General features: G+C 53.1%; 2 protein-coding genes across 7 annotated transcripts; one reads left to right on the forward strand and one right to left on the reverse strand.

Annotated features, from left to right (window-relative positions):
* TSPO (translocator protein) lies at positions 1 to 11,505 on the reverse strand. 3 transcript variants are annotated; one of them, XM_066253066.1, is made up of 5 exons: positions 11,367 to 11,450; positions 3,831 to 3,942; positions 2,874 to 3,080; positions 909 to 1,047; positions 1 to 424 (listed from the first exon to the last, which is right to left on the reverse strand). In XM_066253066.1, the coding sequence occupies exons 3-5, from the start codon at positions 3,053 to 3,055 to the stop codon at positions 236 to 238; spliced, it is 510 nt and encodes a 169-aa protein (XP_066109163.1). In that variant the 5' UTR covers positions 3,056 to 3,080; positions 3,831 to 3,942; positions 11,367 to 11,450; the 3' UTR covers positions 1 to 235. The 3 variants fall into 3 exon arrangements, with proteins under 3 accessions (XP_066109163.1, XP_066109164.1, XP_066109165.1); XM_066253067.1 differs by having other exon boundaries at positions 3,820 to 3,942; XM_066253068.1 differs by lacking the exon at positions 3,831 to 3,942 and having other exon boundaries at positions 11,367 to 11,505.
* A 5,778-nt stretch (positions 11,506 to 17,283) lies between these two features.
* MCAT (malonyl-CoA-acyl carrier protein transacylase) lies at positions 17,284 to 26,531 on the forward strand. 4 transcript variants are annotated; one of them, XR_010729028.1, is made up of 6 exons: positions 17,284 to 17,745; positions 18,824 to 18,911; positions 20,382 to 20,599; positions 24,396 to 25,077; positions 25,787 to 26,175; positions 26,467 to 26,531. XR_010729028.1 is itself a non-coding variant. In XM_066255963.1 (4 exons), the coding sequence occupies exons 1-4, from the start codon at positions 17,326 to 17,328 to the stop codon at positions 24,822 to 24,824; spliced, it is 1,155 nt and encodes a 384-aa protein (XP_066112060.1). In that variant the 5' UTR covers positions 17,284 to 17,325; the 3' UTR covers positions 24,825 to 26,274. The 4 variants fall into 4 exon arrangements, 2 of the variants coding, with proteins under 2 accessions (XP_066112060.1, XP_066112072.1); XR_010729025.1 differs by having other exon boundaries at positions 24,396 to 26,175; XM_066255963.1 differs by lacking the exon at positions 26,467 to 26,531 and having other exon boundaries at positions 24,396 to 26,274.
* The last annotated feature ends 120 nt before the right edge of the window (positions 26,532 to 26,651 follow it).

Here is a 26,651-nt window from a genome sequence, read left to right on the forward strand (position 1 = left end):
CCAGGTTAAAAACTTTATTTGGCCATAAAATTCCACATTCTGGGCCCATGCCCCCAGCAGTGTAGAAAAGCGCAGGACACTGTTTGTGGGGAGCAGGCTCAGCCTGAGAGCTAGCAGGGACCCCTTGGGCTGAGACCCAGACTGACTCACAGATCTGGTGGCCAGGAAAGTGTGAAGGCCACCACCACAAGCAGGGCCTGCCTGGCAGCAGCCAGTCCTCAGAGGGCGGGGAACCTCATTCCGCAAGCCTTCGGCCACCACGCCGGCCATGGTTGTCCCTCCAGACGCAATAGTTGAGCATGGCCGCAAAGGCCAGCCAGGCCAAGTATGGGTAGAGCAATCGAGCGGCTGAAGGGCTCACCCGGTGCCAGGCCACAGTGGTGGCTGTTGCCAACCCTCCTGTCAGCAGGAGGTCCACCAGGGCCTATGGAGACATGGGGGGGGGGGACAGGGAGGCCTGAGGCTCAAGGTACCTATGAGGATGCCTGTCCCAGCTGCCCTCCCACCTGCCACATTCAAACGATGACTCTGCTCCACCCCTAAATGACCTGGCCAACCTCCTCCCCAGTTCTCCGCCTCAGTTTCCCCATATATAAAATGGGAACAATTGCCCCTGCTTGACAATGTGTGGGGTGCACAGTACCAAGTACAATGTGGGTTTTCCTACACAGCGGCCCCTAAACCCCAGCCAGCAAACTCATCTGGCTTCGTCACTGCAGGAAGGGCAGCTGTGGAGGCTGCACAGAAGGGCACTGGTCCCCCAGGAGCTTCTGAAGAGACACTGACATTGAACTGTGTGCCACCCTGCCCCTGCCTCTAGACCCTGACCCCATCTGGGATGTGATGCACATGTTCCCAAAAGAAGCCCACCTTTCATGGGCTATCTCCAGGGACTGGGGGACACTTACCCAACCCATTTGTCGGGCGCCAAAGAAGATAGGAGGCCACGCCCAGTTCAGGGTCAGCTGCCCAGCGTAGAGGCCCAGGGGAACCACAGCCTCCTCCGAGAAGCCCCCCAGCTCTTTCCAGACTAAGTAGGAGCCATATCTGAAACAGAGGCCACCTGTCAGGGGACTAGCGAACGAGGAAGAGGCCAGGAGCCTCCCTACAAGGTAGGGAGCCACGCTCATCTCTGGCTCAGGCATACCCTGCCACTGACGTCTGTGACCTCAGGGAAGTTGCCTGACTTCTCTGGGCCTTCATTTCTCACAGGGTTGCTGTAGAGAATCAAGTGAACACACTGGCAGTGCCCAGGGTGACAGGACATCTGGTGACAGGACATCACTTTACAGGGTGAGTGGAAGTCTGCCAGGGGTAGTCAGCAAGGATATGCCAAGGCTCAGAGGCAGGAGTGAGACCCTGAGTCAACCTTCATGACTGCAGACTGAGGTCTTGGGGTCACCAGAGAGGCGAAACTAAAGAGACAAATGGGGACCTGGTCGTGAGGCTCTTAGGGCTCCCGGGGCTCCAGGAACACCACCAACCATAACAGCTAATGTCCTCCAGCACCTACACACTCCAGGCTCTGCCCTCGCCCTTTCCAAACACTAGTTCATTTCATTCTCACAATAATGCTATGAGGTGGGCAGAATGATCTCCCACATGTTATAGGCGAGGAATTGAGGTAAAGGAAGGTGAAATGTCTAAGATCTCTTAACAGGCAATCTGCAAGTAAAGCCAGGATCTGAACCCTGGTGACCAGGGCCAGAGGCAGGGCTCTTGACTCTGGGAGGGGTTTGTCCTTATCGCAGAGCCTCAGGGAGCCTCCACAGGGTTCCGGGAAAGAGGGTCAGGGGCCACATTTGTGCTTTATCAGGACCACAATGGTAGAAGAAGGACCACAGAGGGCTGCAGAGGCCTGGAGGCTGCAAGCTGAAGCAAAAGTAAGGTATCTGGGCCAGGACTGGAAAGGAGAAAACAGGATACAGAAAGTACTGGGAGCCTAACTGGGCAGGGCCTGGGCCTGGCAGGGACTGGGGTCCAGGTTTCAGGGACTGCCTTATCCCCACCAGAACCAGCCTCTGCTACCTGCCCTTAGGGTGTCTAGTGTCTTCGGCCCTACCCTGAACTGAGTTGGCATAGAACCAGGATGCAGAAAACATTCCAGAAGGTGGACAGGAAGCTGACCTCACTTTCTGAGTGTGGTTCCCACTGGCCCACCGGGGGTGCCCCCCCACAGCACTTCCTTTGACCATAGTAATTTCCAGGATCTAGTCCAGGGGCTGCTTCAGGGTCCCCACTTCTAGCCCTGTGTCCTTGGAAGGTCCCTTGTCAAAAGGAAGGGTAGGGGGTGGAAGAGGTGGAGAGGGGGGGTAGATGGCAATGGAGGGAGACTTGACTTGGGGTGGTGAACACACAATACAGTGTACAGATGATGTAGTGTAGAATTATGTACCTGAAACCTGTATAATTTTATTAGCCAATGTCACCCCAATAAATTTAAGAAAAATTTTAAGGGGGGAGGGCCGTGAAAATTACCCAACACATCCTAGCACCAAATGGGTGCTCAACAAATGGTAGCCACTATTATTGCTGTGGTTGTTACTGCCTTTGATTTTGAAGGCGTCCATGCTGCCCACGTCTGAACTTTGCACACGGAGCCAGTCTCACCCTGGAGTTGTGAAAACAGCCAGGATGCTGGTGTGCGGTTGAGCCATCTGGCCCGCCCCTCCCAGGAGGCCCTGGAGGGGAAAGTTTGGTGATGCAATCAACAGGTCCTGCAGCTTTCTCTGCCCTCCCTTGGCAAACAAGGCCCAGAAACAGCACCCGCTACCCAAGAAGCCCTGGACAGTTACAGCCCTGCAGGAGACGCCCTGCCTCGGGCCTGGGCCCCTGCAATGGGCAGGATGGCCCTGTCCGCCCGTCCCACCTACCCCATGGCCGAGTAGAGTGTGCCCCAGATGGGGCCCAGGGTCCAGCGGGGCGGGTGCCATGAGGGCTTCTGCAGGCTGGCATACCAGCGGAGGTTCTCTTCACGGACATAGTAGGAGCCCAGGAAACCCCCCAGACTAGGCGCCAGCGTGAAGCCCACGGCGGGCACCCAGGGTGGGGCCATTGCTGTTTGGTTGCTGTTCTGGAAACTATGAAATAGAAAACAGGGCTGGGTGAGAGGCTGGGTGAGGGCCGAGGCCTCACTGAGCATTTCTGAGGACCTACTGTGTGCAGACCCGGGGTCAGGCCGACCGTCTCCTTCAGTGTCACTGGAGGTCCTGGGGTGGGTCTGTTACCAGCCCCTCATCAGTCATCAGTCAATCATTCAATTGCCAGAAAGATGGGGGGGGGCAGAAAAGATGAGGGAGGCAGGGAGGGCCTGGGCTCACACCCACTGCCCTGCCATCCCAGACCCAGGAGCCTCTCAGGTGTCCCTGTCCTCACTGTCAGCTGGCTCTACCTCAGCTCCTGTCCCCGCTGCCTGGGTCCTGTGCTCTCACCCTCAGCCTTGACCTTGGGTCTCCAGGAGAGTGAGCCCTCCTCTCTGCATTTCACACAGGCCAATTTGGGTCCCCTCCACCGACCAGGCTTCCCAGCTCTTCCTCTCCCCAGCCAGCTGCTAGCCTGGGGCTCCACACACAGCCTGCTCAGCCCACACTCTGCTGTATGTTCGTACTTTTCCTTCATTTGTCATTCATTCATTCATTAGACAATTGGTAGCAGACAGCTTGGCTCAAATCCTGGCTCCCCACTCTCCAATGTCTCACTGCGACCTCAGGCAAATCACTCCAAATCTGGGGGCTTGCCTCAGTTTTTCCCTCTGTAGAATGGGACATCAACCTGAGCCAGCAGCAGCCTCCCTTCTGTACCACCACTCCACAAGCCTACCTTAAAATTACCTTTCCTTCCTGTGTGCCAGAGAGAGAAATCAGCCTTCCTGGGGTTGCACAGCACTCTGAGCCAAGCTTTGCCTGGGTTGAAAACCTGCTCCTGCCTTGACACCCAGGGCCCCTGAGGTGGTGAGTGGGAAAGGATAGCAGTTAGCAAGAGTCCAAGGCTCGGGAAGTCCCTTCAGCAGCACTGAGAGGCTGACAGGGCTCAGGGCCAAGAAGGCCCTGTCTCAGGCCTAGAAGTAGACACTCCCAGGGCTGGGGACCCAGGCACCAGGATTCTCCATTATGCTTGTTGGCCACGGCCCCTTGTCCAGCAGCCCCAAGTTCTGTGCTGAGGCCCACAGGTGCCTAGTAGCATGCCATGCTCCTAGCAAGCTAAGATGCTCACTGGGGCTAAGAGTCCCATAAGGGGGCAGGGAGCCCAGGCTGGGCATCTGGGACCAGCTCTGCCAGGACCATCTGTGGGACCCCAACCCTGTCAGCACCCCTGACTGAGCTTCAGCTTCCCCACCATAAGATGAAGGGCTGAGATCCCACTGACACTCTCTGATCCTAGCTGGAGAATCCGGGGTGTCTGTTTGCATGAGGTAAGAAGCCACACTGGATTCAGTTCAGTAAACTTGCAGCACAGCCTGCTGGGGTGGGGGCTGGGGACCCAAGGTGGACAGAGCAGGAGGTCCTGAGAGGGACACAGCCTTCAGAAGGGCATCTTGACCTGGGATCTGGGGAAGATGGTGCTGGAAGGGCAGCGAGTAGGAGGGGAATGCAGGGGGGTGCAGAGAATGACAAGGCAGGCAAGTGTGGACTGGAGGGGTGACGGGAGGGGGTACAGATGGAGGGGAGAGGCCCTGCTCAATCTGGAGGCCCAGGGAGCCATCAGCTTCAGAGAGAAAGCTGCCCCGGGTGTGTGTGGGGGGGGGCGGTGGGATGCAGAAGGGAGGGTGCTGCTGGCCTGCAACATTAATGCCCAACACTGGGCTCATAACGGCTGGTAACCCTTGCCTGATGTGTGGTGGCACAGAGGGTAAAGCATCAACCTGGAGCACTGAGGTTGCTGGTTCGAAACCTCGGGCTTGCTGGGTCAAGGCACATATGAGAAGTAACTACTATAAGTTGATGCTTCCTGCTCCTCCCCTCCCCCTACTTCTCTCTCTCTCCCTCTCTAAAATCAATAAATACAATCTTAAAAAAAGAGCTGGTAAGCCCTGGCCAGTTGGCTCAGTGGTAGAGTCAGCCCAGCATGTGGAAGTCCCAGGTTTGATTCCCAGCTTCTCCACCCTTCCCCCTCTCCTTTCTCTCTCTCTCTTCCCCTCCCACAGCCAAGGCTCCATTGGAGCAAAGATGGCCTCGGCACTCAGGACAGCTAGCTCCATGGCCTCGCCTCAGGCACTAAAATGGCTCCGATTGCAACGGAGCAACACCTCAGATGGGCCGAGCATCGCCCCCTAGTGGGCGTGCTAGGTAGATCCCGGTCAGAGTGCATGCTGGAGTCTGTCTCTCTGCCTCCCCAGCTTCTTACTGCAGAAAAATACCAAAAAAAAAAACAAAAAAAAAAAAACGCACTGGTAACCAGCTGGTGAGGGCTCTTTAATAATGTGAACTTTGTTCTCAACTAACACTAAGTGAAGAAAGTGAAATATAAAATTAAATAATACAAAATAATCCCAATTTTAACAAAAATCGATAATAGAGTATGCACTGTAAAAACTATAACAAAGTCAGAAAGATGTTGTCATAATTATAAAGCCACCATTTCTGGGGGAACAGCTGTATCCCCCACCTGGGCAGAGCCCCCACCAGAATCCAGTCCTTGGATCCCGGCCTGGGAGGGAGCTGCGCCCTGTCTCAGCGATGCCAGGGAAGCCTCCACCCAGGGAAGCCTCCCAAAGCAAAGCTGGGGGTTCTAAGGCCTGCACTTCGGGGCAGGGGTGGGTGGGATGTATAATGCTCTGTTTGTTAGTCTTTACCATTTTCCAAAATGTCTTTGATGAGCATTATATTTTTTTCCAAATTATGAGGGAAAGTTTATTTTAAAAGTCACAGAAGTAGCAGAAGTGAGCCAGCTGGGCTGCGTCGAGGCTCAGGAAACAAGTCAGAGGTAGAAGGGCCCTTGGAGCTCAGGAGAAAGGCAAAGGTGGCCACCTAGGGGAAGAAAGGGACAAGGGACTGGAAAGGCTCGGAGAATATGCGGATGAACATTACTTTTAAAGGAACAATCAAAGAGTGTTTGTTGGGCGTCCAGCAGATTCCAGCTTGCCACTCAGTGACTGTGAACCCTGCCTCCTTGGGCCTCGGTTTTCTCACTTGTGGAGTGGGGACAGTTCCCCCATCGCCCAGGACCACTCACTGCACAGATGCCGAGGGCTGGGCATGGGGCATGGCCCGGCAGTAAGCGTTCCTGTGCTCATGAGAAAACTTCAGACAACCCCATGATGGAGGAACGTTTTTCAAAATAACTATTACCCTAGCGCTCTTCAAATGGGTCAAGGTCAAGAAAGACGAGGGAAAAGTCACTGCAGGATACTGAGGACAGAAAAAATAAAGCACTGTGGGATTGCAATGGGGTGCTGGGACAGACGGAATATCAGTGGGAAAACTGGAGGAATCTGAGCCGGGGCCGTGTTACCGGCACGGTTCATTTCCAGGTTTGCTCCTGGCACCGTTGGGGAAGCTGTGAGAAGGGTGTGTGGGAACTCTCTGTATATATTTGTAACTTCTCTATAAGTAGTTCAAGAAGTGTCCTGGTTTAGGCAGTCAGTATTGTTAGGAAATCAGTCCCTGGGCACCCTTCCCTGTTGCCGCACTAGACCCTCCTCCACCTGCCCTCCCAGCCTCCACTTCCTCCACATCACTCCTGCCCTAAGATCTTAGTGGCTCCTGTCCAGTTTTTTCCTAGTGTTTTTTTTTTTTAATTCAGATGAAATTCACAAAATGTGAAACTAACCATTTGAAAGTGCATAATTCAGTGGCAGGTAGTACACTCCCATTGTTCTGCGACCACCATCAATCTCACCTTCTAATTTGGTTCATCACCCCAAAAGAACCCCATACCCCTTAGCAGTCCCTTCTCACTGGCCCCTCCCAGCCCCTGGGAACCACCTATAGTGACCTCTGCCTCTCTGCAGCTACCTGTTGTCCATATATCACTTAAATGGAGCTCCCACAGCATGTGGCCTTTGGGCTTTGGCTTCTTTCACTGAGCGTAAGGTTATCGAGGTTCACCCACGCTGTAGCCTGTGTCCATACTTCTCCCCAAGGTCACCCTGACATAGTACCCAATACGTGGCTAAGAAATCCCACACAGGCCTGACCTGTGGTGGCGCAGTGGATAAAGCATCAACCTGGAACACTGAGATTGCCAGTTTGAAACCTGGCTTGCGGCCCTGGCCGGCTGGCTCAGTGGTAGAGCGTCGGCCTGGCGTGCGGGGGACCCGGGTTCGATTCCCGGCCAGGGCACATAGGAGAAGCGCCCATTTGCTTCTCCACCCCCAACCCCTCCTTCCTCTCTGTCTCTCTCTTCCCCTTCCGCAGCCAAGGTTCCATTGGAGCAAAGATGGCCCGGGCGCTGGGCGCTGGGGATGGCTCCTTGGCCTGTGCCCCAGGCGCTAGAGTGGCTCTGGTCGCCGCAGAGCGACGCCCCGGAGGGGCAGAGCATCACCCCCTGGTGGGTAGAGTGTCGCCCACCGTGCCGGGTGGATCCCGGTCAGACGCATGCGGGAGTCTGTCTGACTGTCTCTACCCGTTTCCAGCTTCAGAAAAATACAAAAAAAAAAAAAAAAAAAAAAGGTCAAGGCACATATGGAAGTTGATGCTTCCTGCTCCTCCCCCTTCTCTCTCTCTCTTGTCTCTCTAAAAATGAATAAATAAAAATCTATATATATATAAAAAGAAATTTGCATTTAAAAAAAAAAAGAAAAAAAAAAATCCCCACATAGGACTTGTCCTGTATGCCAGCTGACCAGGCCCTAGAACTTACCATCCAACTCCCCTGCTGTACAGAACAGAGACCCACGGGGGGGGGGGGGTGGTGGCTTCCCTATTTCTGAAGTGACAGAGTAGGGTGTGAGCCCAGTGCTCCTGCTCCTACCCCAGGCTGCCCCTTGGAGGGCCTGTGTTTATGCTCCACTGGGGCCAGCGAATCAGAGTGTCAGAGGGCTAGACGCCCCACATGGAGAGAGCCAGGCAGAGGAGTTTCCTGGGCCTCTTGGGGACTGCTTGGCTCCTGCATCACCCCACTGGGGTACCCACCAAGCTGAGTCATGCTAGGCTGGGCTGGTTGGGCCTGAGAGAGATCCACTCTGGAAGGGGGCCCCAGAGAGGGCCAAGAAGCATCCACAGCTGGGAAGAAGCTCAGGATTCAAACAGAGGGGCAAGCCCACCCACCTGCCCTCATTTCTATCTCTGCCAGGTGACTAAGAATCCACCAAACCTTGGCTTTGCCTACCATTTGCTTGATGACCTCAGGCCAAAGCTCCTGGCTGGGCCTTAGTGTCCCCACTATGGCAAGTGGGTATAACCTGCCCTGTCTGCTTCACAGGATCATGGAGAGGCTCAAGTGAGGACCAGATGAGGGAGGGGCTGTGGATATAAGTGATGGGGCCACTCACCCCATTTCCTCTCATTTCCTCCGTGGAGTAGACCCACGGCTGAAAAGAATAATGTCAGCTGATCAGCCACTGCGCACTCAGGTGAAAATGCCTCACAGAGGGCCCCGCCCTCACGGCCTGGGGCCGCTCCTCCAAGCAGGCCAAGAATGCGCACTGCAGAAGGCTCAGGACCCAGGGTAAGAAGGTTCTAGCCTCTGGGAATGGCTGGCAGACATGACAGGCATGGTGCTGGTGGAGGGCGTGCTGCGGGCCAGGCTGGGCTCTCCCTGCCGGTCACCATCTCACATACTCTTCACAGCAGCCGCAGGAGAGGGGACCAGTGGCCTCCTCTCAGATCCCTGAGCCACACAGACTCTCGGTCTCCATGGTGGACTCATGACTATTCCCATGGTCCAGATGAAAAATAACTAAGGCACAGGGAATCACAGAACTTTCTGGGTTTGTGTAACTCTAAAGTCCACAACTTCACCCCCAACCCCTGAGCTGGGAGTCTGCTGACCTCAGCTCTGGACCATATGGCCACTCTTAATGGCGGTGTCACCTCCCCTCTCTCAACCTCCTTGCTCTTCCCAACATGGTACTTAAGGCCTGCCCCACCTCTCCTCATCTGCTCCACCCACTGAAGAGTGCCAGAAGGTTTTCTCAGAGCCAGTAGCCTCACTCTATCCAGCCCTCAGGCCAATGTCCAGCCCTAAGCCCCCACAGAGCATCAGGGCAGCAGTTATAGGATCTGAACCTTCCCTGTCTGCGGACTTGGACCCCAAACCTCCTGTCTTCGTGATGCCTCTCTCCTGGCCCTAGGGCCTCACCTCCCTGACCTCTGTGTCCCCATCTACACTGCTCACAAAAATTAGGGGATCAGGGAACATGCAGATACTCCAGTACTTTCAGCCTTTTGTATGGTGCATTATCAGCAATAAAATAAAAGTTGGTTTTGCATCTCATTTGCATAATCAAACAACTTCCTTTGACTTGTCATTTGCCTTTCTGATGTTCTTGTTTAATAAAAAAAATCAAATGCTTTTTTTATTGCTTCATAATCATTTTGAAATATCCCCTAATTTTTGTGAGCAGTATATTAAGTGGAGCTGAGTCAGTGGGTCTCTGGGGGATCCTCCAGTTTTCTATGGCCTCTCTAGAGGGGACCCTCTTATAGAAGGTGACCAAAATGCCCCAAAACAGAATGGGTTTTGCCCTGTCTCTGACCCCTACCTCTCCAGCTGTACCCAGCCCCCCTGACTTTATCACTGCCTGAAAACCACCACTGTCTGAGGGACTTTTTGTTTGTTTTTAAGGACTCACAGCTAATCCTCCTCATTATAACCCGGTGAAGCTTTTCCATTATGAAGTGTCCAATGTAAGAGACAACGGGTCCTAAAGAATCCACAGTGTGCTGGCAACCCCGGGGGGTCTGGGCTAGGGCTGGGGTGATAAGGATGAAATCTGCTTGATGGAGCATGACTACTCTTTCAAACACAGAGAGCACATCCAGGCATTACTTGCACAATGAAAAATAAGTTTTAAAAAATTATAAATTTAGAAAAATCCAGATTCAAAAATAAAATGAAAAGGCAGGTGTACATAGTAAGAAGAAGGCTCCCTCCCTTTCAGCCCGAGCACCTCACCCCACCCCTGAGCCACCCACTGGGAGGCTTTGGGATCAGACCCACGGGTTCAAACCCAAGCTCCACTGCTGTGGCTCTAACCTTGAACAATGGTTCCTGAGTGAGCCTCAGTTTCCCGCAGTTCAATGGGATCCTTGGGGGCCCAGGTTTCCCTGTGAGGCTTCCTCTGTGAGTGCAGAGCAGCCATCTGGAGACTGAGAAAGAGGCAGCCTGCCTCCCTGCTACCTGCCCCCAGGGAGCTAATGCCTGTCTCCAGCTACCCTGCGGGGCCTCACTCTGCCCCAGAGACACTAGGGCCCTCGGCCTACATCCTGGCGGCTCTGCCTTTTAGTCAAGGGCCTGCTGCATGCCAGGTGCCCTGGGCTGCTGCTTCTTGTGCACAGCCTGGCCTCCTCTGACAGCTCCTCCTGCCCAAGATCTTTTTTGGAACAGCTTCAGCCACTTGTCCCTAGGGGGGGCTCAAGTCCTGCCCCTCCTGCATCCAACCTTCAGCACGTGGCTGGTATCAGGTACAAACTTACTTTGGCAGGCGAGTGGGAGAGGCTCCCAGCCCAGAATGAGCCACAGACATGGACCAGGCCTACCCCAGAACTCTGGGGTGTTCAGAGCTGGAAGCCCCTACCCTTCCCACTTGGGTCTTTCTGGCCTCAGTTTCTTTCTATGGCAGATGGGTATGGGGGATAGGGAGGTCACACACCAGGCTACAGCTCACCTGGGCACTGGAATGGGAACTAGGGACCAAGTTCTAAGGCCTTCTGGGGTCTTCCCTGGCTTTGGGCAAATAACCTTCTCAATCTGGTCTGAGGTTCCTCCCCTAGAAATGGGTTTCAAGTGGATCAGGAGGCTGGCGTCTCCTAGGCATTTTATGAACCTCAAGGTAGCCAGCTCTGCCTCTCCCGCCCTCCCTTGCCCGGCTTGCTCATCGCAGGAGTGGGCGGGAGAGGGGTGTCCGCCCCTCCCTGCAGCTCAGCTTCCCGCAGGACTTGTGGCAGCGGCGGACTGGGCCGGATGGGGTGGAGATGGGACGGGGCGGGCTGCCCAAGTTCCCCCCAGGTCTCCTCTCCCGCCCGAATCTGTCAGCACCAGTGGAGTCGGAGTCAGGGCGCTCACCGCCCCCGCCGGCTGACCGGGCAGCGGAGCCCCTCGTACATTCCCGCGGCCGCCCGTCGAGTTCTCGCCCCATGCCACCGCCTGCCACCTCTGGCCTCAGTTTCCCCTCGGGCCGCGCGCCAGGGGGCGAGCGCCGTTCGGGGCCGCACCCTCACGGTGCCCCTTTAGTCGCAGTCCCCTCGCGTCCCGTCCCCACTCACCAGTGACGAAGGATCGCTCTGAAAAGGGTACTGCGCGGCGGAAGGTAGCAGCGAGGTCCCGCCCGCCCCGGTTACAAAGCCCCGCCCGGCCCCGCCCGGCTTGGCTGGAGGCCTGGGCTGTCACCCACTGGCTTTCCTGCTGAACCCGGAGCTCACTCCTCCCCGTCGCGCCACCAGTGAGATGAGCCCTACCACCCCTGCCGCAGCCACGTCTCTCAGTCGCCTCTTCCCACAGGTCCGCGCAGTGATCCAGCTGTGTCCACAGGCGGGTCGCTTCCCTTCAGAGGAGAATTACATCTGATGGCAAATACTGATCACTCTCCTACCCAACCCAACGGAACGGGCCACCTCCGAGGAGTACTCTCCTTCCTGTAGCTGGTCCCCGTGTCAGGAGGCAGCCTGCACTCCGTCCTGGCTTAGCCACTCTGGGACTGGTTCTTCCGCCTCCATGTCCTCATTTTTGAAATGGACACACGTCATGGGACTATGAGGTTGCCGCACAGCCATTGCAGGCAGGGCACCTTACAGACACTTGGCGCTCAGTGAATGAAGGTTGCAGTCATCGTTACCCAGAGGTGGCCTCCAGTTTGCCAGAGTCATCCTGATGGGACAGCATGTTCAGCACCAGGCCTTGGGCACTTCCCCATCTGCACTCTGCTTTATTATTGCAGCCCAAGGCCTGTCCAGGCCACCTTGGGCTGACTTGGTCTGGCAGGCCCTCAGCCTGCGGGAGCCGCACCTTCCCAAACTGGCCCTCTGGGGCCACCGTGAACTGCAGCTACTTTGCCCAGGCCCAGTGACTGGTGGCCTCCTGGGCCACAGTCTGACTTTCCTAGGCCCTGGCATTTTTTGCCTCCGTGGCCCCCTTCTACCTTTGACTGCATTGGTAGAATAAGTATAATCCAGGCTAGATTCTATCCACTGTTTTCTCCTGGTTTTATTTTCTCCTGGTTTTATTTTTTGTTTGTTTGTTTGTTTGTTTTGTTTTTTATTCATTTTTTAGAAAGGAGAGAGAGAGAGAGAAGGGGGGAGGAGCAGAAAGCATCAACTCCCATATGTGCCTTGACCAGGCAAGCCCAGGGTTTCGAACTGGCGACCTCAGCATTTCCAGGTCGAAGCTTTATCCACTGCGCCACCACAGGTCAGGCCTGTTTTCTCCTGGTTTTAGAAGAAATTAAAGTATTTATCTGAGTCCCTCAAAGTATGATGGCCCCAGGCACTGTGCCTCTGTTCCTGTGAAGGCAATCTGGCCATGCCTTCCCAGAGCTGCCAGCCCTCAACCTCTTCCTGCACAGAGATGCTCATGGTTTGGCTGAGTGACACACCTTCCTCACCCTTGGAAGACCCGTGGGGAGGAAACAAGATGGCTTCCCTCTGGCCTCACCCCTATTGCATGCACGGGGGCATCCTAGGAGGCCGAAATTGCTGTCCCCAAATACCATGCATGCCTAGGCGAAAGGAAGGGGCTGAGCACAAACCCGCAAGCCCTGCTCTATAGTCAACACCCTTTCACAGGTGAGACCCTGCAGCTGGTGGGTAGGTGGGTGGGTAGGTGGAGTTCCTCTCCGAGGGAATCACACTGCAGGTCTGGATACAGATGTATATGCCCCTCCTGCCAGCACACCTCCCATGCCTTCTGCCTCCCTCTTCTCTAACCCATCAAACCCACCTGAGCCTGGGCAGCAGCACAGCTCCTAGCTGGCCCCTAGTTCCCTTTCATACCCTTCCTTTACTCAGAACCCTCCGTAGCTCCCACTACCTTAGAAGCCAGTCTAAGCTTTGTACCCGACACTCAAGGCCCTAACAAGCTGGAGTCAAGGTGACTACCCTAACCTTTCCCACCTCTGTGCCTTTGCACACAGTGTTCCCTTTGCTGGGCACCACTCACAACCACCTTGGGCATCTTCACATGTCCAAATCGGATGTCTGCCTGCTCTCCAGTGTCACCCAGGAAGTTCTTCCAGAACCCCAACTCTGTGCAACCTCCACTATAAGTGGGCTGTGATCACTGAACTCCACAGCACTGAGCATGGGATCCTCTCCTGGGCATTTGTCATGTGCTAACCTTGAGGGATATATATGTATATTGAGCACCTGGAGTACCCAGCTCTGGGCTGAGCCTGGAGTATACAACACAAGCAAACACAGCCCCTTACCTCAGTTCAGCCAGGGAGGAGGCAGGGAAAACACACATGATTTCCTTCCCTCCATTTCTCACTTCTCTTTCTGGAACCCCTGTGACTCAATACGCTGGACCTTCTGGGTATTGCTTTTCCCTCCTACTTCTCATGTTTGGCTTTTTTGCTTTACCCTCTGTGAAGTTTCCTCAACTTTCTCTTCCAGGCCTTCTCTTAAGTTTTTCAATTCTGCTATATCTATTTTTAATTTCCAGGGATTGCTTTTTGTTTTCTGAATGTTCTTTTTTTTTTTTTTTTTTTTTAAATATATCTCTCTGTTCCTTTTTCAGGGATACAGTCTCTTCTCTTACATCTCAACTGTAAATGATAGTTTCCTTTAGTCTCTGAATCCTATGTGGTTTTTGTTTCCTGTTTGTAAGATTTCCTAGGATGCCTGGGAATCTTTGGATATCTGCTCATGGTTAGAAAAAAAAGAGGTGGTGGCCTGACCTGTGGTGGTGCAGTGGATAAAGCGTCGACCTGGAAATGCTGAGGTTGCCGGTTCGAAACCCTGGGCTTGCCTGGTCAAGGCACATATGGGAGTTGATGCTTCCTGCTCCTCCCCTCTTCTCTCTCTATCTCTCTCCCTCTCTCTCTTCTTTCTTTCTTTTTTTTTTTTTTTGCATTTTTCTGAAGCTGGAAACGGGGAGAGACAGTCAGACTCCCACATGCGCCCAACCGGGATCCACCTGGCACGCCCACCAGGGGGCAATGCTCTGCCCCTCCGGGAGGTCGCTCTGCCATGACCAAAGCCACTCTAGCGCCTGGGGCAGAAGCCAAGGTGCCATCCCCAGCACCCGGGCCATCTTTGCTCCAATGGAGCCTTGGCTGGGGGAGGGGAAGAGAGAGACAGAGAGGAAGGAGGGGGGTGGAGAAGCAAATGGGCGCTTCTCCTATGTGCCCTGGCCGGAAATCGAACCCGGGTCCCCCACACGCCAGGCCGACGCTCTACCGCCGAGCCAACCGGCCAGGGCCTTTCTCTCCTTTCTAAAATGAATAAATAAAATAAAATAAAAATTAAAAAAAAGAAAAAAAAGAGGAAAATAAGTCTGTGGATTTTATTTGTTGGTTTAGCTTCACTGTAAGTTGAACTTGGTGGGCCATTGTCTGAGAACTTCCTGGACTGTCAATACATTTAGAATTGTCTTCTCGAACTGGTCAGACTCCCCAAGGTAATCCAGTCCCTTGCCCTGGAGGGTAGAGGTCTGGCTCCAGGTTTCTGGAAGCTCAGTGAGGGGGAACACTGGAGGATGTCCCTGCATTCAGCATTCAATTTCTACCTGTTTCGGCAGAGTACCCACATGTACCCCTGTCCCTGGCGTGCCTAGCGCTTTCCAGAGCTGACCCCCAGATGTTTGCTAGAATGGGGTAGGGGCATCACCCAGTTGCTAGAGAGAGAGAGGGGACCCAAGATGTAACTGTTCCTCAAAGACACCTTCAAATAGTTCTCTTTACTTTTTTTTTTTTTTTTTTTTTTGTATTTTTCTGAAGTTGGAAACGGGGAGGCAGTCAGACAGACTCCTGCATGCGCCCGACCAGGATCCTCCCAGCATGCCCACCAGGAGGCGATGTTCTTCCCATCTGGGGCGTCGCTCTGTTGCAACCAGAGCCATTCTAGCACCTGAGGCAGAGGCCACAGAGCCATCCTCAGCGCCCGGGCCAACTTTGCTCCAATGGAGCCTTGGCTGCGGGAGGAGAAGAGAGAGACAGAGAGGAAGGAGAGGGGGAGGGGTGGAGAAGCAGATGGGCGCTTCTCCTGTGTGCCCTGGCCAGGAATCGAACCCGGGACTCCTGCACACCAGGCCAATGCTCTACCACTGAGCCAACTGGCCAGGGCCTAGTTCTCTTTATGTTAGCCTTCTTTCACCTTTTAGATCTAGAAGCAGCTAGTTCTTTAAGTTCCTAAACTTCTGAGGATCCTGTTGTATAAATAAGGGTTGGTTCTTAGATCCACTGCTTGGAGAGATTTGGCTGTCTGGGGTTTGCTAAGTCAGGTCATATTGGTCTGCCTGCTTTCCAGCTTCTAGAGATTCTGTTGTGGGGTCCCCTTTCCTGCTCTTCAAGTCCTGTGGATTTATATCTTTAAAAATTCCCTTCACTGTGGGTTTATGGGCTTCTGGAAGCAGTATGTGCTTTATTCATGTCTCAGCCTGAAACTCTCCTCCACGTCTTTTATGACCACAGCATAATGTAGATTTGCCATAATTCATTTAACTGCTCTCTTCTAGTTGGGCATGCAGCTTATTCCCACTTATTCCTTGTCAAAAGCAAGGCTGCCAGGATGTCCTGAGAGTTAGGTCTTTGCTCATTTAATTATTTTCTTAGGACACACTCACTGAAGATTTGCTGATGTCATTCTACCTTGATCTTTCTTATTATGAGGTATGTACTAAGTATGAGTGTGTGTGTGTGTGTGTGTGTGTGTGTGTGTGTCCCCGCGTGCTGCGCTGCACTTCTTAGAAGAGGCTGGCAGGAAATGAGAGAGAAGCATAGGGGGAGGGGTATGTGTGTGGTTAGGGGTGAGGTCCAGAGCTAGACTCTTTCTGACCCAGCCTCACACCACTGCTCAGAAGCTAGAGAACCCCAATTTCCATTCTCCTTCTGTCACTAACTACCTGTCACTCAATCTTAGAGCCTTCCTCTACTCACACACAAATTGAGGATAGTAAATAGTCCTATATCTATCATAGTGTTGCGGTGAGAAATTAAATAAGCTAACGTCTGAAATATAGCCAGGGCTTTGTTCAAAGGAACAAATATTTATTTATTATGTGCTGTGCACCATGTCTGGTTTGTAGAAAACATTATAAAAGAGAGAAGTCTGCTCTGGCTGGGTGCCCTGGCTGGTTGGATCCCTGGTCAGGGCACAAATGAGAAGCAACCAATGAGTGCACAAGTAAGTGGAACAACAAGTTGATGCTCCTCTCTCTCAAATCAATTGGAAAAAAATTTTTTTTAAAGAGGTAGAAACTGGCCCTGGCTGGTTGGCTCAGTGGTAGAGCATCGGCCTGACGTGCAGGAGTCCCGGGTTCGATTCCCGACCAGGGCACACAGGAGAAGCGCCCATCTGCTTCTCCACCCCTCCCCCTCTCCTTCCTCTCTGTCTCTCTCTTCCCCTCCCCCAGCCAAATCTCCATTGGAGCAAAGTCCGCTGGGCGCTGAGGATGGCTCCATGGCCTCTGCCTCAGGCACTAGAATGGCTCTGGTCGCAACAGAGAGATGCCCCGGATGGGCAGAGCATCACCTCCTGGTGGGCCTGCCGGGTGGATCCCGGTCGGGTGTGTACAGGAGTCTGTCTGACTGCCTCCTCATTTCCAACTTCAGAAAAATACACACACACACACACACACACACACACACACACACACACACACACAAAATAATAATAATAAAGAGGAAAAAACTGTTATCTTGCTTAGTGTCCAGTGTAGCTAGGAGAATTAAGTACTAAGACAAAGAATGTGGAAGCGTTTCAAGCACTCTTCAGTGCTAGGTGGATAGAGTGAATATTGCGTTGTTTATTCAATAAATATTTTTGAGGGCTCATTGTAGTGCGGTGTCGTGTTTTAGTCTTTCCCGTGGGGGTTCTAAGTAAGCGGGTGGGTCACTCTAGTCCACCTGCACGCAGCAGTAAAGTCTCGAGGCTGGGCGGGAACCAGTAACTGCGGAACCTTTCTTCCCGCTCTGGGTGCCCGGTCAAGCCGAGAGGAAATGCGTCAAGGACCGCGCCACGCCGCCGCATTCGGACCTCGGTCGCCCCGGTAACGCGCGTAAGGCTTAGCATGAGTGTCCGGGTCGCGCGGGCTCTGAGAGCCTGGGATTGGGGCTTGGGGTGTCGCCGCGGTGCCTCAAACTTTCCGCTGCCTCCGCCGGGAGCAGTGGACGTGGCAGAGCTGCTGCGAGATGCGACAGCGGTGGACGAAAGGCCCCGGGAGGCGGCTGTGCGGAGGCTGCCCGGCCAGTGTTCGGTGCTGCTCTTCCCCGGCCAGGGCAGCCAGATGGTGGGCATGGGCCGCGGTCTGCTCCGGTATCCGCGCGTCCGCGAGCTCTACGCCGCCGCCCGCCGCGTGCTGGGCTACGACTTGCTGGAGCTGAGCCTGCATGGGCCGCAGGAGGACCTAGACCGCACCGCGCACTGCCAGCCAGCGGTCTTCGTGGCTTCGCTGGCCGCCGTCGAGAAACTGAATCACCTGCACCCCGCGGTGAGGCCTGAGCTCTCCCAGCCAGGGCGGAGTGCTCCCTCTTGTGACACAATGGGCTGATTCTGAGTTCCCGCTTTGTGTCCAGCGCTGCTCCAGGCGCTGAAAATAGAGCCATAAACAAAACACAAGGATTCTTGCCCTAGGAGAGCTTGCGTGTTAGGGGAGGGAGACAGATAAGAAAGAATAAGTGCACTTTGTAAAATACGTAGTGTGTTAACGATGCTGAGTGTTAGAGAAAGGATAATAGAGCAGAGAAAGGGGCTGGGGTGTCAAAGGCCGAGTTGCGATTCTAAATGATCCTTAATAATTACCAAAATGGAAAGATTGAACATCATCTTTAATGATCATTGAGAAAATATTCGAGAATGTCACTTCACTTGAAGGTGTGAATTCATTGCCATTATTTAATAATATCAAGACAGTAAATGTTAAGCTAGTACTTTAAACACTTTACTGCATTTCAGTCTCATAACAACCTTGTGAGGAAAAGAATGTCATTCTGTGGATGAGGAAAGGAGACTCAGATACCGAAAGAATTAGTTGAGTGGCTCTATTGAGTTGTGATAACATTTACTGAGTACTTAGCCTGGGGCAGGTCTGTGCTAAATGCTTTGGAGACATTATCTTCCTGTGATTCAGTAACCCTGTGAAGCAGGTCCTGCTCTTTCCTCATTTCACAGATGAGATAACAGGCTCAGAGAGGTTAGGGAATAATCAAGTCCAACTCTCTGTGACTCTGAAAGTCATACTTTTTTTACCTTTATGCTTAGCTTCTTCCTCTGGCTCCATCCAGCCTGGTAGGCAGCTCCAGGGCAGAGGCTAGAAAACCCAGGACCCTGGGTTGGAATCACAGCTTGACCTCATAGTCAGCCAATGGGTTTTCACTTGCCAGGGAAGTTCCTCATCAGTAAAGGGGCCCAATCAGCGATAGTCAAGGCCACTTCTGTGTATCCTCTTCTATCTGGAGCACCAGGCTGGCTGAACCTGGCCCAGGGAGCCACTGCCAGCTCTTGGGTGCAGCGCCCCGGACTCAGCTCCCCTGAGCACAGGGCCTCACGTTCTGCATCTGTCACTGCAGGTTATTGAGAACTGCGTTGCTGCTGCTGGGTTCAGTGTGGGAGAATTTGCAGCCCTAGTGTTTGCTGGAGCCATGGAGTTTTCTGAAGGTATACAGAAGGGGGTTTGGTTCGTACAGGGGTGTTGTCTTGCTGGGCTCACTGGGGATAGGGGACACTGCCAAAAGTAGTCCTGGACCCACACTGGCGATAGAGAAGGGGCATGTAAGTGGGGATGACATTGGAACCCAAGGACCTGCCTTTACTCGATTCTCTTTTAAGACTGAAGAGTTCACCCAAGATTTCCTTTCTTTTTGTAAACTCATGAAATCTGCTTGCTCGACTGTCTTCCCCACTCTCCTGTGCATTCTTGGTCTACTCACCACCTTTGGTGGCTGTCACATGGTAGAAACTTGGTAGATATTCACTGAATGAAAAAGAGTAAACGAATATTTGATCTGCCATATCAGTTTCACTTCCTAAGAGTTTTGCGTATAGTGAAAAGTTAATCATTTTTGCTTATAGTTTTATTTATTGAGTTTTGATAGGGGGAGGAGACAGAAACATTGATCTTTTTCTGTATGTGCCGAGTAAGGATCAAACCTGAACTTTTGCATATCAGGATCAAACCTGAACCAACCGAGTTGTCCGGTCAGGGCAGTACTCTGCTTTCTTTTCTTTTCTTTATTATTATTATTATTATTAAGAGGTGAGGATTCCCGGCCAGGGCACATAGGAGAAGCGCCCATTTGCTTCTCCACCCCTCCGCCGCGCTTTCCTCTCTCTCTCTCTCTTCCCCTCCCGCAGCCAAGGCTCCATTGGAGCAAAGATGGCCCGGGCCCTGGGGATGGCTCTGTGGCCTCTGCCTCAGGCGCTAGAGTGGCTCTGGTCGCAATATGGCGATGCCCAGGATGGGCAGAGCATCGCCCCTGGTGGGCGTGCCAGGTGGATCCCGGTCGGGCGCATGCGGGAGTCTGTCTGACTGTCTCTCCCCGTTTCCAGCTTCAGAAAAATGATAAAAATAAATAAATAAATAAATAAATAAATAAATAAATAAATAAAAAAAGAGGTGAGGAGGCAGAGAGACAGACTCCTGTGTGCCCCCCAGCCAGGATCCACCCAGCAAGCCCCCTATAGGGCGATGCTCTGCCCATCTGGGCCCATTGCTCCATTGCTCGGCAACCGAGTTATTTTATAGTGCCTGAGGCAAGGCCATGGTGCCATCCTCAGTGCCTGGGGCCGACTTGCTCAAATGAGCCTTGGCTGTAGGAGAAGTAAGGGGGGGGGGAGGTAGAAGCAGATGGTCACTTCTGTGTGCCCTGACAGGGAATCAGACCTGGGACATCCACACACCAGGGTGACGCTCTACCACTAAGCCAGCCAGTCAGGGCAGCACCCTGCTTTTTGATGGTAGCAGTATATCTCTGTGTGATACATGCAGACATAGAGAACAATGGCCATGTGACCTGGTGATGAATGCCAGTGTCAATGTCTTAGCACACAGGGTGGCACTTGTGCTTTGTCTTGCAGGTCTCCTTCATTTCGTGCCCTGATGTTTCCAAATGCATTCTCTCTGGATAGGTTTGTATGCAGTGAAAATCCGAGCTGAGGCTATGCAGGAAGCCTCGGAAGCTGTCCCCAGTGGAATGCTGTCCATCCTCGGCCGGCCTCAGTCCAGGTTTACCTTCGCCTGTTTGGAAGCCCGGGAGCACTGCAAAACTCTGGGGATAGAGAACCCTGTGTGTGAGGTGGCCAACTACCTCTTCCCGGATTGCAGGGTGATTTCAGGACACCTGGAGGTTGGTGTTGACGGGAACAGCCTTCATAGACCCTAGTCCAGTACAGAAGGTTGGAATTCTTCCACACCTGCAAGGCCACAAGTACAGTGCATGCTCTGCTGAGCCGTGGTCTTTGGGAATATGTAAGGGCCCCGAGAGTGTGGTGCAGTGGGCACTTCAGGGAGAGGCCGAAGTCTAGGATGCCGTCCCTGTTTTACCATGTATAGACAGGGACCTCGGGCAAGTCATCTACCCACCTGGAAAGTAAAGGACTGGGGCAGGTAATCTCCAGGGCCTTCCTACAGAACATTCTAGCTTCTCACAGCCTCTGATGAGGTTGCTTCCTTAAAGGAGAGCCATTTCCTGGTGGGCTTCTCTGCCTTGCCTGCTTGTTCTTACCTGTCTTTCTGTTTCTGCACCAGGTTAATTTCCTTTCCTTCCGGACTTCCCTCCATGCATGCTTCCCCAGACACCCTTTCTTGGGCAGAGCCTCTGTAACAAGCGCTGAGGGCACAGGTGACTGACAAGCCAGGCTGTGAACTGATGAGTCCAGGTTTTGGGGCACTGTAAGGGTCAAACTGTCTCCAGTGGGCCTGGGAGGTGGCACCAAAGGCGGTGCCTGGAGGAGATGGACGTCAGGAAGAGGGGCACCCCAGCAGAGGCAGGTAGCGCCTGATGGAAAGGCCAGCCCTGGGTGACTGGCCCAGCATGCTGAGTGCAGACAGAAGCCCAAGTGAGGGATGGGGACAAGGCCAGTGTTGATGTGTCTTATCTGGTCGTCACTGACAGTCCTGTGCTCCATGGCAGGGGGTCAGATTGACACTTTATTTATTTTATTTATTTTTATTTTTTAGATTTTATTTTTAGAGAGAGAAAGAGAGAAGGGAGGGAGGAGCAAGAAGCTTCAACTCCATATGAGCTCTGACCAGGCAAGCCTGAGGCTTCAAACTGGTGACCTCAGCATTTTAGGTCGATGCTTTTCCACTATACCACCACAGTCAGGCCTATTTATTTATTTATTTTTAATTTTTTTTTAAATTTTATTTTATTGATCTTAGAGGAAGGGAAAGAACAAGAAAGAGACAGAGACACCTGTTCCTGTATGTGCCCTGGCTGGGGATCAAACTGGCAACCGCTAGATTGCCAGTTAGATCGAACTCGAACCAACTGAGCTATCCGACCAGAGCCGAGTTACATTTTACACACAAGGAAGCTGAGGCAGAGAGAGAGGCAGGTGCTTTGAGAAAATGGAGGCAGAATGGAAACTGCAGTCTATCTCATTCTGGAATATCTGTTTCCTCCACTTGACTGTGCTCAGGTCATCTTCCTCCTTAAGGCCTTGCCGTGTGCCAGGTGTCCTTGCGAATCTCCTCTGAATCAGTGAGAACCTACAGGTCCCTCTGTGACAGTTCCAAGGTGACGAGGAGATCGGTTACAGCAGCCCTCGAGTAGTCCCAGAGCTGGTTGCTTGTTCCCATTACCAGCCTTGGAACGAAGCCCAGAAGTGAAGTAGGAGGCCCTCAGCCCAGACAGGACTCCCTCTCAGGCTCCTGGACAGGGAGGCATCCTGACCAGATGATGGCTCCCCGAATCCCAGGTGTGGCCTTTCGGTGCTGTTGGAAGTGCCACAGCAAAGACCTCAGGGGTGACCAAGGTCCTCAACTTGGTTGTAAAAAAAGGCTTTGTGGCCTCTGCTCGACCGGTACCACAGAACTGAGGGTCAGCCACAGAGCCTGCTGGGCCCTGAGGTGGCGACTAACCTGGGACTTGGGTTGGATGATTTCAAAGGCTACATGGAAAGCACCTGGAGACTGCTGTAGTGATGCAGGAGTGAGCCGTCCACATAGGTGCTGGTGGTCAGAACAGTCGGCATGGTGCAGAGGCCAGTGCTCTGGGCCCTCTGAGAGGGTGATGGATGGAGGGAGGTCAGTCAGGGCAGGCTAGACTTCGCCGCAGTCACAGAGCCCAGACCCCTCGGTGGTACCCATAAGTGAGGGCCTTGTTCTAGGTAAGGTTTGCTGTGCTGGGCTCTGCTCTACTTCACCTTTGCCCCAGGGCCGAGCTGCTCTGTGTGGACGCTGACAAACTGACAGCTCAGGGGAGTGATAGGCAGCAGAGGGCTGCACTGGCCACGCTTGGGTGGGCAGCATACATCCCTGCAGGGAGGGCCCATATTGAAGATGATGATAATTGCTAGCCCTTCCACAGCACGTGTATGCCAAGCATAGTTCTCTTTACCATAGCCCTGTAGCTGTTGCTGTTAACCCCATTTTACAGAGGAGGAAACAGGCATAAGAGGTAAAGTTGTCCAAGTCCATCCAGCTGCTATGAACTTTTTAAGGCTTTAAGTCTTCAGGAGTGGTGGGCCCAGCCTCTGAGCAGGCAGGCTGTGGCTGGTGTTGGAGTGCAGGGACATCGCAGAGGGACATGGCAGAGTTCAGTGTGCAGGAAGCCCTCCTGCAGACCCCAGTGGAGGGCCGTCGGGGTGGTGGCTCTAAGTGGGTCCTGAGAGCAACGGGCCTCTTAAGAATATCTACTATTTTAAAGATATTTGCAAATTAGATTGTTCCTGGTTTGGGCCTGTTCACTCCAGTGATCAGGGACGACTTGGCTTCAGGAAGAGAGAGCTCTTTTCTTCTGTAGTGAAACCTAAATGAGGGAGTTCAGATGGGCGAGACCAGTGCTGGGAGCTGAGCGTGGAGCTTCCTGAATTCTTATGTGGGCAATTGTGTAGTAACATACTAAAGATTACTGAAGGTTACAGGGGTGGCAGAATTATTGAAAATGAACACTTAGTAGATAGTGCTGTTTTGTTTATCACACTCACATACCTCTCTGATCACTTCCCAGCGAACTTGTGAGGTAGATACAGCTGTGCTTTTTATGGGTAGGAAAAACAGTTCAGAGAGGCCAAATGATTTGCCAGGGCCACCAAGCTCATGAATGACAGTGCTGGGATGGGACCCCAGATCCAATGTTTCTGGTTTAATCTTTCAGCCACACTGTGGTTACTGCCTGGGGGACTGTGTGAATGGTCAGGTCCCCAGAGGAGGACTCCTGGGACACTGACTATAGGAGTGATTTTTTTTTTTTTTGTATTTTTCTGAAGCTGGAAATGGGACAGTCAGACAGACTCCCACATGCGCCCAACCGGGATCCACCCGGCACGCCCACCAGGGGGCGATGCTCTGCCCCTCCGGGGCGTTGCTCTGTTGTGACCAGAGCCACTCTGCGCCTGGGGCAGAGGCCAAGGAGCCATCCCCAGCGCCCGGGCCATCTTTGCTCCAATGGAGCCTTGGCTGCGGGAGGGGAAGAGAGAGACAGAGAGGAAGGGGGGGGGGTGGAGAAGCAGATGGGCGCTTCTCCTATGTGCCCTGGCCGGGAATCGAACCCGGGACTTCTGCACGCCAGGCCGAGGCTCTACCACTGAGCCAACTGGCCAGGGCCTATAGGAGTGATTTTTTTTTTCTTTTATTAATTTTTAGAGAGGAGAGAGAGAGAGAGAGAGAGAGAGAAAGGGGGAGGGAGGAGCAGGAAGCATCAACTCCCATATGTGCCTTGACCAGGCAAGCCCAGGGTTTTGAACCTGCGACCTCAGCATTCCAGGTCAACACTTTATCCACTGCGCCACCACAGGTCAGGCAGGAGTGATTTTTAACTGGCACAAAGGGGTGGACTGAGTCAGTTCTGGTTGTTGCAAGATGAAATGTGAGGACGAGCAGGTGAGCATGTTCTGTGCAGAACTGTGATAGTGCCGGTCGTGGCTGCCTCTGTTTCTTCCCCTAAGATTTGCTCAGCTTAACCCTCTTTCTCCCAGGCGCTGCAGTTTCTCCAGAAGAATGCCTCAAAGTATCACTTCAGACGCACCAAGATGCTGCCAGTTAGTGGTGGGTTCCACACCCGCCTCATGGAGCCAGCTGTGGAGCCCCTGGCACAAGTTTTAAAAGAAATTGATGTTAAGAAGCCTCTGGTTTCTGTACACTCCAACGTTGATGGGAATAGGTATATGCATCCAAAACACATCCAGAAGTTGCTGGTCCAGCAGGTAGTCTCCCCAGTGAAGTGGGAGCAGACGATGCACGCCGTATACGAGAGGAAAAAGGGCACTGAGTTCCCCACAACGTTTGAGGTGGGACCCGGCAGGCAGCTGGGAGCCATCCTGAAGAGCTGTAACCTGCAGGCCTGGAAGTCCTACAGCCACGTGGATGTGCTGGAGGCTCATGAGGTCCCAGACCAGGACCTGTAGGGTCTCCCAATGACCATGGGTGGGGTGGGGGGTGCAGACAGCCGAGCCCAGCCTTCCAGTCCAGCCTCCCTTTCCGTGATTGGGAGGGACTGTTTGCAGAGAGCTTTGAATGCCACATAAAACACCAGAAGTATTTTCTTTATACAATACAGTCCTTCCTTCCTCCTTGAAACATGTTTGGATGTTCGAAGAGATGCAGCAATGCTGGTAATATGAAGATGGTGGATCCTGCCCTGCCTCCACCAGCTAGCAGGTGGGGAGACCACATCACCTCCAGGCTCAGGTGGCCCCTCTGAAGTGGGTGGAGATAGCCTGGACGGCAGGCCATGTCACCCTGCATGGCAGGTGCTTTGGGCACACTGGCATGGCCACAGAATAAGCGGGGCTTCCATTGTCCCTGCAGCCACCCACGAGAATCTTTGCTCCTTTGGCACTAAATCCAAAGGGCTTCGGGAGGCAGCTGGCTGTGGCAGCCCTTTCCTCCAGGCCTTCACTATAGACTTGGTTTACTTGCCCAAGAGATAGTATTGAGTGCCTCCTGTGTGCCAGGGTCTCCTCTGCCCTGGTAGGAAGAGGGTCCTTTAGCAAGGCAGGAAGGGTGCAGGGAGGGCCAATGAGGGTCTGCTTCCTCCCCCCACCTCCTAAGTCATGCCTTCAGTGAACACAGTGCCTGCTACATGGCTGTGACCTAGTCTGGCACAGGGTTTATCCTCCACTGCCACACACCAGGAGCAAAGTACGGGCACTCTGCAAGTGCAGTCCTCACATTGGAATTAAATTATGAGTGATTCCGTGCTGCTTGGGTGTTTTTTTCAATGACAGTGGCAAACCATATTGGGAATAAAACTTACGTGCATTTGTTTAAATATTCTAATGTGTAAAGTCATGTCAAGACCTAGGTGGGGCTTCTCATGTTTAATTATGCAGTATTGCTCATCAGGGGCCCCTTTGCCTTTGAGCAGAACTGGCCTTCATTGTGGCACCCTGTGTGTGAGCAGTTGTCCTGGCTCCTGGCCACCACCCACCACATGCCAGGAGCACTTGCAGGCATTGTGACACCCCAGAACACCCACGTTTCTACAGCCCTGGCTGGGAATCACTGGACTTGACTACAGAACCTGACTTTTCCCAGGTGTACCTTGAAGCACAAGAAAGAAGAAACTTTCTTAAACCTTTGTAGAAATTCTCAAACAGCCTGACCTGGCGGAGGCACAGTAGAATGTCAGACTGGGATACAGAGGACCCAGGTTCAAACCTCGAGGTTGCCGGCTCACCCGCTTGAGTGTGGGGTCGCTGGCTTGAGAATGGGATCAGACATGACCCCACGGTCACTGGCTCTACTGTATTCCCTGTCAAGGCACATATGAGAAAGCAATCAATGAACAACTAAGGTGCCACAATGAACAACTGAAGCGTATCTCCCTATCTGTCCCTATTAGTCCGCCCCGCCCCGCCCCCCCGCCCCGCCCCCCCCCCCCCCCCCCCCCCCCCGGTCACACACACAAAAAGAAATTCCCAAACATCCACAAAGAACTTTGTTATTAAAATAATCTCCAGTTCAAGCCTGGCCTGTGGTGGTGCAGTGGATAAATTGTCGACCGGGAATGCTGAGGTTGCCAGTTCGAAACCCTGGGTTCCCCAGGTCAAAGCACATATGGAAGTTGATGCTTCCTGCTCCTCCCCCTTCTCTCTCTCTCCTTTCTAAAATGAATAAATAAAATTTAAAAAAAATCTAAAATCTCCAGTTCTGCTTGAAGCCCTTTTGCTGTGAGTTGAGCAAAAGGCAGTCTTTGGAGACGCGGCTCCTGAGTGGGGCACACTGCAGGC

The sequence above is a fragment of the Saccopteryx bilineata genome, chromosome 1, assembly GCF_036850765.1.
Source record: "Saccopteryx bilineata isolate mSacBil1 chromosome 1, mSacBil1_pri_phased_curated, whole genome shotgun sequence".
Taxonomy (NCBI): domain Eukaryota; kingdom Metazoa; phylum Chordata; class Mammalia; order Chiroptera; family Emballonuridae; genus Saccopteryx; species Saccopteryx bilineata.